At 42.5% G+C, this 16,709-nt stretch overlaps 1 protein-coding gene across 5 annotated transcripts in view; it reads left to right on the top strand.

The window, feature by feature from the left end:
- The window catches only part of usp47 (ubiquitin specific peptidase 47), a 188,865-nt gene that overhangs the window by 73,765 nt on the left and 98,391 nt on the right, over window positions 1–16,709 (top strand). For all 5 annotated transcript variants that reach the window (XM_038807976.1, XM_038807975.1, XM_038807973.1 and 2 more), the window contains 3 exons: window positions 6,011–6,214; window positions 11,841–11,954; window positions 12,336–12,486. In XM_038807976.1, the coding sequence (XP_038663904.1) occupies window positions 6,011–6,214; window positions 11,841–11,954; window positions 12,336–12,486 (469 nt within the window). Of the gene's footprint in view, window positions 1–6,010; window positions 6,215–11,840; window positions 11,955–12,335; window positions 12,487–16,709 lie in introns of those variants that run through there.

Raw genomic sequence — 16,709 nt, 5'->3', positions numbered from 1 at the left:
ACCCTCTCGTGGCGAACTTAATTTTCTCCAGGCAGAGGAAGCTAGCCATGTCCGAAAGCCAGGTCTCTGATTTTGGGGCCAATTAATCCCTCAATGCTAGTAATATGCGCCTTCGGGCTACTAGAGAAGCAAAGGCTAGAACATCTTCTTTCCCCTCCTGGATTCCCGAATCCTGCGACACCACAAAAATCGCCACCTCTGGACTCATTGCCACTCTCATATTTAATACCATGGACATGGCATCGGCAAACCCCAGCCAAAATCCCCATAGTTTTCGAAATGCCCAGAACATATGGACATGGTTCGCTGCCCCCCTCCGCAGAAAGTCCTACACCTGTAAATATTGAAATGCATCCCCCCCCCCCCCCCCCCCCCCCCACCGCCGTCGCCAAAGCAAACTTTTCCTCCAGCGCCCTTATACTCAGGAAGCTTCCTTCTTTAAACAAGTCCCCCATCCTCTCTATCCCCGCTCTCCACCAAATTCTGAACCCTCTGCCTATCCTCCCCGGGCTAAACCGGTGATTATCGCAGATTGGGGACCACACCGATGCACCCTCTGCTCCCACATGTGTCAGGCCGGCTTTTGGCTCCGGAGCAGCGCACAGCACTCCAACGCCATTCTAGCCCCCGAGGAAGGGGAGAATTACTGGGCCCGGAGGTCTGTTGACACCGGCATTGTTCGCGCCGGTTTTGACGCTGATGTCAACGCATTGCCGCGATATGGGTGAATCTTGGCCAGGATTCTTGGCAGTGTGGAGGAACAGCGGGACCTTAGGGTCCATATACATAGATCTCTCAAAGTTGTCACCCAGGTTAATAGGGTTGTTAATGAAAGCCAACACACCATATGCCTTCTTAATGGGGATTGAGTTTAAGAGCCGTGAAGGTTTGCTGCAGCTTTATAAAACCCTAGTTAAACCACACTTGGAATATTATGTCCAGTTCCGGTTGCCTCATTATAGGAAGGATGTGGATGCTTTCGAGAGGGTACACAGGAGATTTACCAGGATGCTGTCTGGACAGGAGGGCATGCCCCATGAAGAAAGGTTGAGGGAGCTAGGGCTTTTCTCACTGGAGCGAAGAAGGAAGAGAGGTGACTTGATAGAGGTGTACAAGGTGATGAAAGTCATGGATAGAGTGTATAGCCAGAGACTTTTTCCCCAGGGCGGAAATGGCTGTCACAAGGGGACATAATTTTCAGGTGATTGGAGGAAGGTATAGGGGAGATGTCAGAGATAGGTTCTTTACACAGAGAGTGGTGGGTGTGTGAAATGCATTGCCAGCAGAGGTGGTGGAGTCGGAGTCATAAGGGACATTTAAGCAACTCTTGGACAGGCACATGGACAGCAGTAAATTGAAGGTTAGGTTAATGGTAGATTAGAATAAATGATCGGCACAACATCGTGGCCCAAAGGGCCTGCAGTGTGCCGCACTGTTCTATGTTCTATGTCTGCTCCACTGCCCCCAGACACTCTGGGTCGCCACCACCAATATTATTTTCAACAGAGTTGGTGTTTGCTTTCAGCCATTGCTTCCAACAGTTTATTGATGGATTTTACAAAGTCTTTGTTGTTTTCGAACTTACAGTTGGCCTATTTGAAGTAAATGGATTCACATATTTCACAAAAATATACAGCACAGAAAATGCCCTTTGCCCCATCGAATCTGCATCGCCAGAACGTGCAGACTTGTTGGATTCAGCACAACAAATTACTATTTCTATGAAAGGATAGTCACATTTTCTGGAGGTTGCAATACTACTGCAGAACGACGAGCATATTAAAAAGATGGGCAGCGTCATGATTAGGAGCAGGTGTACGGACCCTTGGAAATGTATACAAACTGGTATTTTGCTTCACTATCCTAAAGACTATAAGGCATGATCACAAAGTTTGTGCTGGAGCTTGTCCAGAGTAACCCAGATCACCTCCTGCTTAGTTTGTTTGCAAATATACTTGTAATCTACAGGATAATGGTTTCAATTTTGAAGCTGCTATTGTGTGAATTATTGTTCTTTAATTGCACCAATTGTAATTTGTTGCCACCACATACAAGTATTGTTTTGTCATGGAATCCATATAGTGCAGAACAAAGCCATTCGGCCCATCGCATCTGCACCAGCCTTTCTGAAAGAACACCCTACCAAGATCCACTCCCCCGCCCTATCTCTGTAACTCCACCTAACCTGCACATCTTTGGACCGTGGGAGAAAATCGGAGCACCTGGAGGAAACCCAAGCAGACAGGAGGAGAATGTGCAGATTCCACACACTGACCCAAAGCCAAAATTGAACCCGGGTCCCTGATGCTGTGAGGCAGCAGTGCTAACCACTGTATCGCTGTGTAAAAGTTGTTTAAGCCTCCAGATTCCTTGTTGCATGATTTATGGACTTATGTAGAGTGAGATTGTTGTATTTTTCTGTTACTGAAAATATTGTACCCATTTGTTGCAGTACAGTGTAATTTCTGTAGGTGAAGCTAATAGGCTAGGTGGGATCAAATAATTGAACATAGGAATTTAGCTACTGCAGTAGGGGTTTTAATCCTGTTTTTCAATTAACCCCAAATCAAACATTTAGAACTATGTTGATAGCATAAATCCTGTTGCTCTCTGTGGTCAGTCCCAATCTTTACCTTTGCCCAGTGTCAGGCTTTGAGCTCTCTGTAGCTGTACTTCCTGCCAAAGTTGCAGCCATAGAAGAATTTCTGTGACTACAGCATCTGTTGTCTCTCATCATCCAATTCAGATGAGAAGGCGGGCCCGATGTGATGGAAGATGACTGCGCAATAAACTGAAAATAGTCCCTGTTGGAGAGGTCAGGGGGGAAGAGAAAGAGGAAGTGTTGTGAAGAAGTGAGAGAAGTGTGGAAGGGGAGCGAGAGCATGTGCATAGTGCTGAAGGGGGAGCGGCAAAGGAAGACAGACTGCTGTTGAAAACAAATGAGAAGTACCCTATGAGTTAAGGAAGAGCCTGGATTATTTTGTGATAGGGCTTGAAAGAGAAAGATGATACATATACACTAATGTTTGCCAAGAAGGATTGTGTGGGGGATAAATACGAGGCAAACCCCGCAGGGCGAATGATGATGTTTGCTGGCTGAGGAGTGTCGGGTGGGGGCAAGGTCGGAAAGTAAACGCTGATTTGTAAGACATGACAGTGACTGGGAAAGGTTGAGGGGTTGCCCTGTGCTTTTAGTTATTTTGGATGTGTGGGTGACAGGGTGACGCAGTGGTTAACACTGCTGCCTCACGGCACTGAGGATCGGGGTTCGACCCTGCTCGGGTCACTGGCTGTGTGGAGTTTGCAGATTATTTCCGTGTCTCGTAGGTCTCACCCCCACAACCCAAATTGATGTGCAGGTTAGGTGGATTGGTCCTTGATTAGAAAAAAGAATTGGATACTCTAAATTTATTTTTAAAATATGATTGTTTACAATGAGCTACTGCCAAGGCTGTCAGTCGGCATGGAGGAGAGTGGGGTGACTGAGCATGATGGTGGTTTGTTGAGCATCTAGGTGGAGATTCTAAAGCAGATATCACCTGATATCAGTGACAAAATATGGGGTTTGGGGCTAGGATGTGAGATCTGTACCCAGTGTTGCCAATTCTGATTAATAAGACAAATGTGGAACACCCCTTAATATCGTACCCCAAACAATACCATGACAAATTGGTTTACAAAGTTGACTCTTTGGTAAATCATTGGGTAGAGTTTGGGAAAACTAGGAATGGAGATTTCCTCTTGGTATAGGCCAAGGTACATTAATAACATTTTTGTAAGTATGCAGGGGCTAAGTCACTTGTTGTAAGAAACTCGAGGTGTTAAATTAAGTAATGTGAGGTTTAATACAGTAGAGGCTTTCAAGGTCATAAAGGATAGAGTAAATCAGGAAAAAACTGTTGCAAGTGATAGAAGGGAGAACATTTATGTAAAACAGTTGAAAAAAGAACCAGAGGTGACATGAGCAAACATTTTTTGCACGAGATGTGATCTGGAATGTGCTGCCTGAGAGGGCAATCGAAACAGATGCAGTCATAATATTCAAAAAAGAACTGGATGAATGTGTGAAGGAAAACATACTCCCAGGGCTAGGGGTAAAGAACAGTGAGTGGGACTAATTGGATGGCTCACTGAAAGAGCCAGCAGAGGCATGATGGACCAATTGGCCTCCTGCCTGTAAGATGCCATGATTCTATGGTTCTATTGGCAGTACAATTTCTGAAAATATTTAATCTGCCTTCAGTTCCAAAGAGGTCATAATTGGTCAAATAATTTGCTTGTTCAGGATTTTTATTGTAGTCCTGTTATTCATAAAATTCTAGAATGGTGACCTCCGATTTTATGTTTCAGGCTAACTTTACAATCACTGTCCTTCATGCAGGTTTTGTGCTGTCAAATGCTCAGATATGCCATTCTGCCCAGGGTCTGACAAGTTGTTTACCCTGGCTGGGGATTCTAACAAATGGGGACACAGTTACAAGAAAAAGGGCTTATTATTTAGACTGAGATGAGGATATATTTCTTCACGCAAAGGGTTGTGAATCTTTGGAATTCTCCATCTCAGAGGGTTCCAGGTGCTTCATCACTGTATACAAGGATAAAAGATACTATAGCCAGATTGGCAGATGACGCTAAAATAGGTCGAGATAGTAAGCTGCAGTGATGAAATTTACAAATGGATATAGAAAGATTAGGCAAGTGGGCCAAAATTTGGCAAATAGAGTTTAATGTGGATAAGTGCGAGGTTATGCATTTTGGTCGGAAAAATGGAAAGGTTACTTATTATCTAAATGGATTGAAACTTCAGAGTGCTTCGGTGCAGTGGAATCTGGGTGTTCTCGTGCATGAATAGTGGAAAACTAACATGCAGGTACAGCAGGTAATAAGGAAGGCAAATGGTATTTTGGCCTTTATAGACGAAGGAAGAGTATAAAAGTAGGGAACTGTTGCTGCAACTCTACGAGGCATCTGGAGTACTGTGTACAGTTTTGGTCCCCTTATTTGAAGAGGGATGTAGTTGCATTGGAGGCAATTCAGAGGAGGTTCACTAGATTGATTTCAGAGGTGAGGGGTGTGTCTTATAAAGAGAGATTGAGCAGTTTAGGCTTATGCTCTCGGGTTTAGAGGAATGAGAGGAGATCTCATTGAGGTATATAAGATGATAAACGGTACTGGCAAAGTAGATGTAGAGCGGCTGCTCTTATGGGGCACTTTGAATGAGAGGTCATTGTTTTAAGATAATGGGTAGCAGATTTAAAACAGATGAGAAATTACTTCTCTCCAAAGGTCGTGAATCTCTGGAATTCATTAGCCCAGAGTGTGGCGGATGCCGGGACATTGAGTAAATTTAAATAAAATAAATTTAGAGTACCCAATTCTTTTTTTTCCAATTAAAGGGTGATTTAGCATGGTCAAGCCACCTACCCTGCATATCTTTGAGTTGTGGGGATGAGACCCACACAGACACGGGGAGAATGGGCAAACTCCACACGGACAGTGACCCAGGTCCGGGATCGACCCAGGTCCGGGATCAAACCAGGGTCCTTGGCACCGTGAGGCAGCAGTGCTAACCACTGTGCCACGACATTGAGTAAATTTGAGGAGAAGATTGACAGATTTTTAAGTAGTAATGGGTCGAGAGTTATGGAGAATGGACAAGAAGTTGTGTTGAGACAGACTTTTAATTCTAATGTGTTGAAGGGTTATGGAGCAGGAACTTGAGTTGAGACTGAGATGAGATCAACCATGGTTGTATCAAATTGCGAAACAGGCTCGAATGGTTGAATTGTGTACTCCTGCTCCTAGTTCTTATGTTCTTATTTAACGTTAAGACAGGTTTTTGGTGTCTCAGGGAATCGAAGGATATGCGGAAAATAGAGTTGAAGTAAAGATCAGCCATGATATTGAATGGCAGAGCAGGCCCCGTGAACCGTATGACCTACTCTTATTGTGAATTTTTGATTCTGTAATATGATTTGTAACGGTTGATTTTGTACAAATTTCTTCGTAGTCTGAGACTGCAGCAGATGAACCACGGGTGCTGTGCATTGTTCAGGACACCACCAATGCCAAGGCGGTCACTCAACGGCTCACCCTAAACCTTCCTGCATCAACTCCACTCAAACAACTGTTCGATGATGTCTCATCTAAAGCGGGCTATGTCAATGGCACCTTCGAGTTAGTCTGGAGCAATGGCCTAAACAATGCTGACCAGGTGAGTTTGAAAGTTAGCCTTGGGACAAGACGTATTAAAACTGTTGTCCTTGTTGCATTGATGAACAATGGTTCCTCCAGTGAGACAGACAGGCACCATCACAATTGGGGAAAACTCCAATGTAACTAACTCAAATAGAAAATGGCACGGGCTTGCAAGCTGATGGCCAAGATTGAGACACACAGTCAGCCAGCCACAGGCTGTCATAAGTGTGTACCTTACTTATATGTTTCCACATCAGGTTAATAAAACCGTCACTTTTAAAGACCCATTTTGCTTTGACTTATGGTGCTTCCTATGGTGCTTGCTCTCTCTATCCTTGCAACCTGCACCATAGTCCCTTTTCTCTTGTTCATTTTGAGGGCAAGAAGTGTAATGATGAATTAACTCTTTCTACTTGAAACTTTGCTTGGATTCCTGAGGAATATCAGGTTTCAAGGTCTTATCCTGTGTATGTATGATACATTGTTTTAAAATAAAATAAAATTGCAACATGCAATTTTTTTCTCTACTGAAATCTTTCTGTAGATTAATTTTTTTAATTCATTCAGAGGACGTGGGTGTTGCTGGCAAGGCAAAGAATTAGTTACCCTCATTTCTCCGCCACCCTATTGAATGGCTGTAATCTGTGGTGTTTATTACACTTTGACACAACTGATTGATAGTTAAGAGTAACCGCATTGCTCTGAATCTGAACTTGATATATATGATAGGCGAGACCCAGCTGCTTTCCTTCCCTAGAGAAATTAGTGAACCTGACAGTCCAGTAATTTCTTGGTCAACATTACTGACACGTTTTTTAATTTCAGGTTTTCTTCAATTGATTGAATTTAATTTCCCCAGCACCTCTGGTGGGATTTGAACTCTTGTCTCTGTGTTATAAATTCAGGCCTCTAGATTACTAGTTCAGTAACAACTAACACGGTACCTCATCTGGAATAGTGATTTTTATATTTCTCATTTTAATTAATTGGCCCTCTTTTTCAGTCTTCTCGGCATATTTGTGTTTGATATTTTTCTTTTCCTCTAACTCTTCACTGATACAGTGGTTATGAATTAGTGATAAAGTAAGAATTTACTCTAGATGTATCATGCTGCTATAAACAGCTCTTCATGGGAATCCTTCCCTGTATCTGAAGGTTTCTGTGAACAGTGGGCGGGAACATGTTCAGCAGCACAGTGGTTAGCACTGCTGCCTTATAGCACCAGGGACCCGGATTCAATTCTGGCCTTGGGTAACTCTGTGTGGAGTTTTTATATTCTCCTTATGTCTGCGTGGGTTTCCTCCCGTGGTCCAACGGTTGAACGAGATTGCAGGGAAAGGGCGAATGGGATTAGGTAGTGTTCCTTTCGGAGGGTTGGTACAGAATCGATGAGCCGGATGGCATCCTTTGCACTGTAAGGATTCTATGGGAAACGAAAGCGGCCAAATGAAAAGGTTTGGACCCCATTATCCCAACTCCCTTTAATCCACTTGGCTTTAATTAAATTGGATTCGGCACTTCTTACCAACAGAAGATAGAGTGGTGTGCGATGGGAATCATCTCTCTGGGATATGTCCTCTCGAGTGCCCCAAGGAATTAAATTGGGACTGTTACTCTTCTTGACATAGACAACCTTCCCAATAAGTAAACAAAAACTGGGCATGACTATTTGCAGATTACGGTGTATCTTACGCATCAGGGAAAACTCAAGATCATATCAATTCACTGCAAGATGATCATCTGGAATTGCAAAAATGGAAGGACCAATGGGAGATGGCATTTGATCCCAAAAAATGCTGTGTCATGTGCTACACCAACAAATAGCTTTTAAGATCTGAAATCAAATTCTCCCAACAGGTTGATAAACAGTCATACCTGGGAGTTCATTTTAAAAACAATCTTCAATGGGGGTTCCACATTCAGCAGAGAATATCTAAAGCAAACAGGATTCTTGGATTTCTGAGGCAGAATCTTTGGTCTAACAACAAAAATGCAAGACTTCTAGCTTACCAAACATTTGTTTGTTCAGTCCTGGAATGTGTGGTATCCTTGTATGGTGAAAGATATAAATAAGATTGAAATGATCCAAAGACATGCTGCATGATTCTGGATAAATCAGTATGGGAAATGCACTAGTATCAGACCTTTGATCAAAGATTTGGAATAGGTCATACTCTTGATCAAAGATTTGAGGGACAAAATAGACTGACCATGTTCCATTAATATCTGAATTGGACTGGTGGGAAGTGAGGTGCCCTCTGACAATGACGAAACACAAATTAGCCATCCGCACAAACCACAAAGACAACAGTTTTTCTTCCCAAGACAATCCCACAATGGAACAAGCTGCCAAAGAAAATAATTGCATCCCCATCACTTGAGGTCCATCTTTAGATTATTTCCATTTATAAGTTTTAATTAACAGGAATGCCATTTCAGCAGGACATGACTGGTTTAACTAATGCTACCCATATAAATGTTTATGGAATACGAATATTAGTCTGTGATGCCGACATAATTAAAGCAGAAGACCCTAACATCTCCACTGATTACTGCTAGATCCTAATAACACAGCAATACTATCAGCCTTCTATGTTCTGCCCCTGCTACTATTCCCCAGGGTCCCTGTCCTCAACACACACTTCCCCCTCCACCTGAAGATTTTCAAATTACCTCTATGTGCTTATAAGCTGCTGAATGGCATTGTTCCCTCATTCAGCCTGTGCCCCAGTGGGAGATTCCCTCTGCACACTGTGTGGTGAAATTGGGATTTGATTCTTTTTACATGGATTTACGTAAAGCTCACAGAAGAAATCCCCCTCCTGAGAGAGCTTAGTTGAGACCTGGAACGAGAGGTCACAGTATGAGTACGGTAATTTATAATCACATGCAAGATGTTGAATTTATTTTTAAATATGCTTTTTTGAAATATAGCAGGCTTAGTTTATGATTTAAGGCTAATCTGCATTCTTGTGAAAGTTTGTACAACACATCTTATGGTCCCTAGTAACCGCTATGAAAAGAAAATTAAAGTATACTCCAAAAAATATGTTTAATAAACATTTCATATAAAACAATCATTCAAAAAAATACAACCAGAGTTACACAGTAAACACAAAAAAACAAGATTAACAAGGAAATGCAGCTATTAACCCCAAAGCACTAAACACCTTAACAACTGATGGTCACTAGCTCTTTAAAGAAGGGAATGAATAACTGTCACCTTGGGTAGAACCCCTAATGGTGTACCTGACTTTATCCAAATGTAAGAGCGACGTGAGGTCACCCAACCAAGCCAAGGCACTGGGCAGAGTAGGAGACCTTCACCGAAGCAGAACTCATCTCTGGTCCAGCAACAAGGCAAAAGCGAGGACATCTGCCTCTTTTCCCCCTCCCGCCTGCAGTCTGGAGCACCGAGTCTGACATCCCGAAAATGGCCACCAGCAGACATGGCTCCAAATCAACATTGTGTATCTTTGACATGGTGTTGAAGAAAGAGACCCAAAAGCATAATAACTTGGGCAAGACCATGACATATGTGTGGTTAGTCAGGCACACTTGTCTTGCACCCAAGAGAAGAATCCGCTCATCCTCGCTTTAGTCCCTATTCACCAACTTAAATTGGCTCAGACGAAGCCGAGCACCTGAGGATGTGGAGTTGACCCTGTGAAGGGCCTCGCTCCACACCTCATCATCCAGAATGGAACCCAACTCTCCCTCCCATTTCACCTTCGCCTCATTCAACGGAGCTTACTCCGATGATAGAATGTAGCCATATAGGCATGATATACTACCCCACCAGACCTGTCCAAAGACAAAATCCATTTCAACAGGGTGTCAAAGAAAAGAGGGAAAAGTCTTGTGTGAAAAATCGCAAATCTGAAACTAATTGAAAAGACAGGAACCAGGCAATTGACGTTTCTCCTACAGCTCCTTCCAGCTGGCAAACCTTCCCTCCACAAACAGGTTCCCAAACCTCTCTGAGCTCTTCCCCTCCCATGATTTAAACGTAGAGTCCAAACCCGCTGGCATACTGATCGAGTGCAGCTGATAATACATTGCACATTATTAAGTTTCAGTAGGATTCAGTTATTAAATTCTTGTTTTACTTGTGGAAACTGTGCTTTTTGCTGTGAACATGAAACAAAAATGCTGAAAAAGTAAACCTGAATCATCATGCATCTATTTAACCATACCTTCTGCTTCTAATTATTGTGGCCATTCTTTTCTTTGTGCACTTTTATCTTTACTATCATAAACCCAAATTTGAACACCAAATCTGTTAGTGCTATTTCATGAAAATATTTTTTGAAAGGGAGAAATGCACTGGATCCTTTTGTCTAAATACAGTTTCTTGTAAGAATTCAATTAAGTTAATCAAGCGTTCAGGACAATTTTGAACTTTAGATAAAAAGGCAAATGTTTTCACATTTTTTATTCTTAGATTCACTGAATGTTTGTAACTTAATTTGAAAACACTCACTCATGATGATGGACATGTATGAAGCATTGAATTTGTGTTTTATATTCGTGCAATAAAGCTGCAAAGCTATACTTCAGTTTGGTGGGCATTTTTCCTTTGAAATGAAAATCCGGATTTTACTGCCAAAATAATGATTTTTGGTATCTGGATTACTAATTTCTGTTGAGAAAGATTGGCAGCTCTGTATTAGTCCCTCTCCCCAGCTCTTTTCCCATATTCTACAATTTTTTTTGTGCTTCAAGCATTTGTCCAGTTCCCTTCTGGAGGTGGCTAGAGCCGGTGCAGACTCGATGGGCCAAATGGCTTCCTGCACTGTAAATTCTATGATTCTATGATTGAATCTCTATCTACCACTGCATCAGGTAGTGCATACCCAATCCTAGACACTCGCTGCATTAAAAGGTTAAAACTCAGATGACGCAGAATTCCAGTTATGTTGAAGTAGTCAACCATTCCTGCTGGCAGAATAGCAAATCCTATAGAATGATGCCACTCAAGCCAAATTTCACGCTGGTAACTCTGGGTTACCTAAACTTGCCATCTGACCACACTGACTAATCAGAGCCTGTGCTGCAAAGGCTGTAGAAATGTTCTGGGATTTTGCATTGCAGCACATGAAAACATGATTGACTGCATTGACAACATATGGTGAATTGTATTGTGCGCATCCCGAAGACGGCATGCTAAGCAGAGAAAATTATGGAGTTGTTCCAGAACTACTCTCTACGTTTGTCAGAGTAAAGCTCCCACCTTTAAAAGATCAGGTCATTATAAGGTGTGAACAAATTGAATAGAGAGTTTTTCACGCATTTGCTCCTTTACTTTGTTTTCATTTGGCATTTGAAGCTATTTTAATATAGACCACATTTTAGGCATATCCAGTTACATAGAGATGTATTCATGGCAGAATGGGGCCTCCTCAGCTATCACAAAGCTCCATTAAACACAAACCTATGGGCGGATCTCCTGGGATTCAATTCAGCAGGGATTTGCTGTATTTGTAAGACCCAGGATCCCATATTCTTGAAGTGCTTTGTTAACCTTTGTTATATTCAATGATTTGTTCAGAAATATCTATTGGTCTCTCTGTTCCTGTATTCCCTTTAAGGTTGCACCATTTAACATGTCTAAACCTGAACTTTATTTTGTCTTGTTTCAGAGCCCCTTGGATTACACCAGTGAAAAGTCTCTCACTGATTCTGGATTTGAACCGGGAAAGAAAAATTTTCTCCATCTCACAGATAAAGATGGTGAACAGCCCCAGTTTGCATCGGTAGGTGGACCCATGACCAAAGGTTAATTTGCATCCTAGCTGACATTTAGAATTTTGTTCAGCTCTTACAGGCAGTTTTCCTCAAAAAAATAAATCTTATGTACCTGTGACTCCGACTGATATGAACAAGTAAACCAGACAAAGTCTTCAAAGAGTCCATTACATGTACAAAGCTTTGATAGCTGGAGAGATAAAATGTATTGACCACTTGCTTGAAATTCTGTGGATTACAAAATAAATCATAGTTTGACTTTACGCAGTGATTTTTTTTTTGTAATTTATTGCTATGCATCATCTTCAGTTTTGCTGTTAATGGTCTTGATCATTGTAGGCTAGTTGGAAAGTATCCAACTATTACTTGAATATACTATCTCTCTACAGGATGAGTCTGGTACAGCAGAAAGCAGTGGACATGATGACAGCACTCAAGAAAGGATTATTGGCCCTCAGCTGAGGGAAAGCACCATGGGCTGTGGGGAATACAGTGGTCAAAATTACTCGTATTCCCCTGTCCTGGGAAAGTCAGAAACTGGTGAGTGATGAATTACTGGACAGAATTTGTCCTCCGTCTGAAAATCTTTATTCTGCAGTATGTTTTCTGAGAAGCTACTTACAAGAAATTTGAAAAATAAAGTGAATGTTTAAATGGCCAGACAGGAATTCTGATTGAATAAGAATCTAGTTTAAAATTGTATGGTTTAATTAAGACTTAGGACCTGCACAGAAACTTTGAGTTTCTGCTGTGGTTCGCTCATGAAGACCCTTCTGTTTTTTTCTCAAGTTTTTCTTGTTGTCCTGCTTGGACCTGCCTCCTTTGAAGGTGATTGTTTTGTTCATTTAAATTTATCCATGTATATGGAAGATATTTTATTATATTTGGTATGAAATTAGAGATGCAGTCAGCCAGCCAGCCAGGTCATGTCCATATGGACAGTGGACAAAGGTTGTTTCCACATGGCAACCTGATGATTGTGTTCTGTTCCTGGGTAGCTTGCTGTGACGAGAGATTAAATACCATCAGCAGAATTGTGCGATTATACGCGGTGTCAACTGATTCCTACTTTTCGGCTGACCTTTTTAAGCCAGACTAGATCATTGGTGACTGCTTTTCTTTGTGTGTGCCTACGTGAGTGTGAACTATCTTTTCTGACTTAAAGGGAGAACTTTGTTATATTTTTCATTCCATTGGTGTCTTGATTTGCATTGTAAAAACCACAGTTTGTTAATGCTGCTTTTGATTTAAGTGCAGTTTATTGAATCTTGTACTTTAGAAGAAAGAGCTATTCACTTTGTTTGAGAAGAACCACCAGTTCATTCCTTAAGTGGGTAGCAGACCATTTGTTACTTACAGTGAAGCAAGATTGATATATCCAATATTCAATATTAACTTACACAGGGATTCAAGAGCAGCAGTAAGACCGATTCCATTAAAACTCTGACTAAATCAAAAAGATCCCCACCCCTTCTTTTGAAGTCAAATTGGGACATATAGTCAGAAAGCAGGATTCCTGAGTTTGACTGACACTGTCCTGAAGGCTCAGTCTGCTCAGAGAAATGCTGTCCCATGTGATTTTTGACAGAAAATGGATATGCTTTAATGTAGTAACTTTCATGTCCTAGGGGTATCTCAACGCACTTCACAGCTAATGAATTTGTTTTACACCGTAATTGCTGGGCAGATAGTTTGTGAACAGCAGTATTCCACAAAAGGCAATGTAATAAAAGACTGGCCAATTTAGTTGTTTTGGCAGTGTTGGCTGAAAGACAAATGCTGGATAGAAATTGGGATGGGGGGGAGACAGTGAATGAAGAACTCCCTACTGGTAAGATAGTATCTGTGTCGGCTTGAACAGGCTTCTGTTTAATTTCTCCTCTGAAAAACAGCACTTCTGACAATGCAGCACTTCAATACCTAGTTAATATGGCTCTATTATCTTGCATGGAAATAATTGTTCCCATTTGGTGCATTGCATGACATGGAACAGTACAGCACAGTACAGGCCCTTCAGCCCACGATGTTGTGCCGACCATTTATCCTAATCTAAGATGAACCTATGCTGCACCACAATTTACTGCTGTCCATGTGCTTGTCTAAGAGTCGTTTAAATGTCCCTAATGACTCTGACTCCACCACCTCTGCTGCCAGTGCATTCCACACACCCACCACTCTGTGTAAAGGGCCTACCTCTGACATCTCCCCTATACCTTCCTCCAAACACCTTAAAACGATGTCCCCTCATGACAGCCCGTTCCATCCTGGGGAAAAGTTTCTGGCTATCCACTCTATCCATGCCTCTCATTATCTTGTACACCTCTATCAAGTCACTTCTCTGCCTTCTTCGCTCTAGTGAGAAAAGCCCTAGCTCCCTCAACCTTTCTTCATAAGACATGCCCTCCAGTCCAGGCAGCATCCTGGTAAATCTCCTCTGTACCCTCTCCAAAGCATCCACATCCTTCCTATAATGAGGCGACCAGAACTGGACACAGTATTCCAAGTGTGGTCTAACTATGGTTTTATAAAGCTGCAGCAAAACCTCGCAGCTCTTAAACTCAATCCCCCTGTTAATGAAAGCCAACACACCATACGCCTTCTTAACAACCCTATCAACCTGGGTAGCAACCTTGAGGGATCTATGTACGTGGACCCCAAGATCCCTCTGTTCCTCCACACATCCAAGAATCCTGTCTTTAACTCTGTATTCAGCATTCAAATTCGACCTTCCAAAATGAATCACTTCACATTTATCAAGGTTGAACTCCATCTGCCACTTCTCAGTCCAGCTCTGCATCCTGTCAACGTCCTGTCGTAACCTGCAACAACCCTCAACACTATCTACAACTCCCCCAATCTTTGTGTCATTGGCAAACTTACTAACCCACCCTTCCACTTCCTCATCCAAGTCATTTAGAAAAACCACAAAGAGCAGAGGTCCCAGAACAAATCCTTGGGGGACACCACTAGTCACCGACCTCCAGGCGGAATAGTTTCCATTCGCTACCAGTCGCTGTCTTATTTCGGCCAGCTAATTCTGTATCCAGACAGCCAAATTTCCCTGTATCCCATGCCCCCTAACTTTCTGAATGAGCCTACCATGAGGAACCGTATCAATGCCTTACTGAAATCCATATGTAACACATCCACTGCCCGACCTCCATCAATGTGTCTCATCACATCATCAAAGAATGCAATGAGGCTTGTGATGCATGACCTGTCCCTATCTTTAATCAAACTATGTTTTTCAAAATAATCATAAATCCTATCTTTCAGAATCCTTTCCAATATTTTGTTCACCACAGAAGTAAGACTGATGGGTCTGTAATTCCCAGGGATTTCCCTATTCCCTTTCTTGAACAGGGGAACAACATTTACCTCCCTCCAATCACCCGGTACTACTCCAGTGGAGAGTGAGGACGCAAAGATCATCGCCAACGGCGCAGCAATATCCTCCCTCGCTTCCCGTAGTAACCTTGGGTATATCCCGTCAGGTCCAGGGGACTTATCTATCCTGATGCTTTTCAAAATTTCCAGCACAATTCCTTAATACTGTTTGAGTCTATTAATCTGGTTCACACTGTTCGCATGAGCAACAAGGTCTCTCTCTCTCTCTCTAGTGAATCCTGAAGCAAAATATTCATTTAGGGCCTCCCCTACTTCCTCAAACTCTAGGCACAAGTTCCCTCCACTATCCCTGATCGGCCCTATTCTCACTCTGATCATCCTCTTATTTTTTACATTAGTGTAGAATGTCTTGGGTTTCCCCTAATCCTTCCCGCCAGTGCTTTTTCATGCCCCCTTCTAGCTCTCCTCAGTCCATTTTTGAGTTCCTTCCTGGCTACCTTGTAACCCTCTAGAGGCGTGCCAGATCCTTGCTTCCTCAACCTTACGTAAGCTTCCTTCTTCCTCTTGACTAGAAGCTCCACTTCTCTTGTCATCCAAGGCTCCTACAGCTTACCATTCCTTCCTCGTCTCAGTGGGACAAAACTATCCAGCACTCACAGCAAGTGCTCCTTAAGCAATCCCCACATTACTGTTGTGCATTTCCACATATTGAGTCAGGAATCCTTCCTGGACACACCTGTCAAAATCTGCTCCATCCAAACCATTTGCACAAAGGAGGATCCAGTCAATATTAGGGAAGTTGAAGTCACCCATGACAACAACTCTCTTACTTCTCCACTTTTCCAAGATCTACCGCCCAATCTGTTCCCCTCTCTCTGCTGCGATTGGGGGGTCTATAGAAAACTCCCAATAAAGTGACTGCTCCTTTCTTGTTTCAGACTTCCACCCATATTGACTCAGTAGACAAACCCTCTTCAACTACCTCCTTTTCTGCAGCTGTGGTGCACTCTCTAATTAAGATTGCCACTCCGCCTCCTCTTTTACCCCCTCCCTATTCTTCTGAAAACATCTAACAACCATTCCTGCCCCTGTGAAATCCATGTTTCCGTTATGGCCACAACATTATAGTTCCAAGTACTGATCCATGCTTGAAAGTTCATCTCCCTTATTCCTGACACTCCTTGCATTGAAACAGATGCACTTTAACCCATTCCACTGAGTGAAACTTTGCCCTATCAACTGTCTATCCTTCCTTGCAGACTTGCTGCATGCTATTTCTGCCTGTTCAACAGCTACCCTATCCTCTGATCCATAGCTCTGGTTCCCACCCCCCTGCCAAACTACTTTAAACCTTCCCAAAGAGCTCTAGCAAACCTCCCACCCAAGATATTTGTGCCCGTCCAATTTAGGTGCAA

Source organism: Scyliorhinus canicula, chromosome 9 (assembly GCF_902713615.1).
Source record: "Scyliorhinus canicula chromosome 9, sScyCan1.1, whole genome shotgun sequence".
In the NCBI taxonomy this organism is placed as follows: domain Eukaryota; kingdom Metazoa; phylum Chordata; class Chondrichthyes; order Carcharhiniformes; family Scyliorhinidae; genus Scyliorhinus; species Scyliorhinus canicula.
The sequence above is the reverse complement of the archived record's forward strand: the minus strand, read 5'-3'. Positions and strand labels throughout refer to the sequence as shown.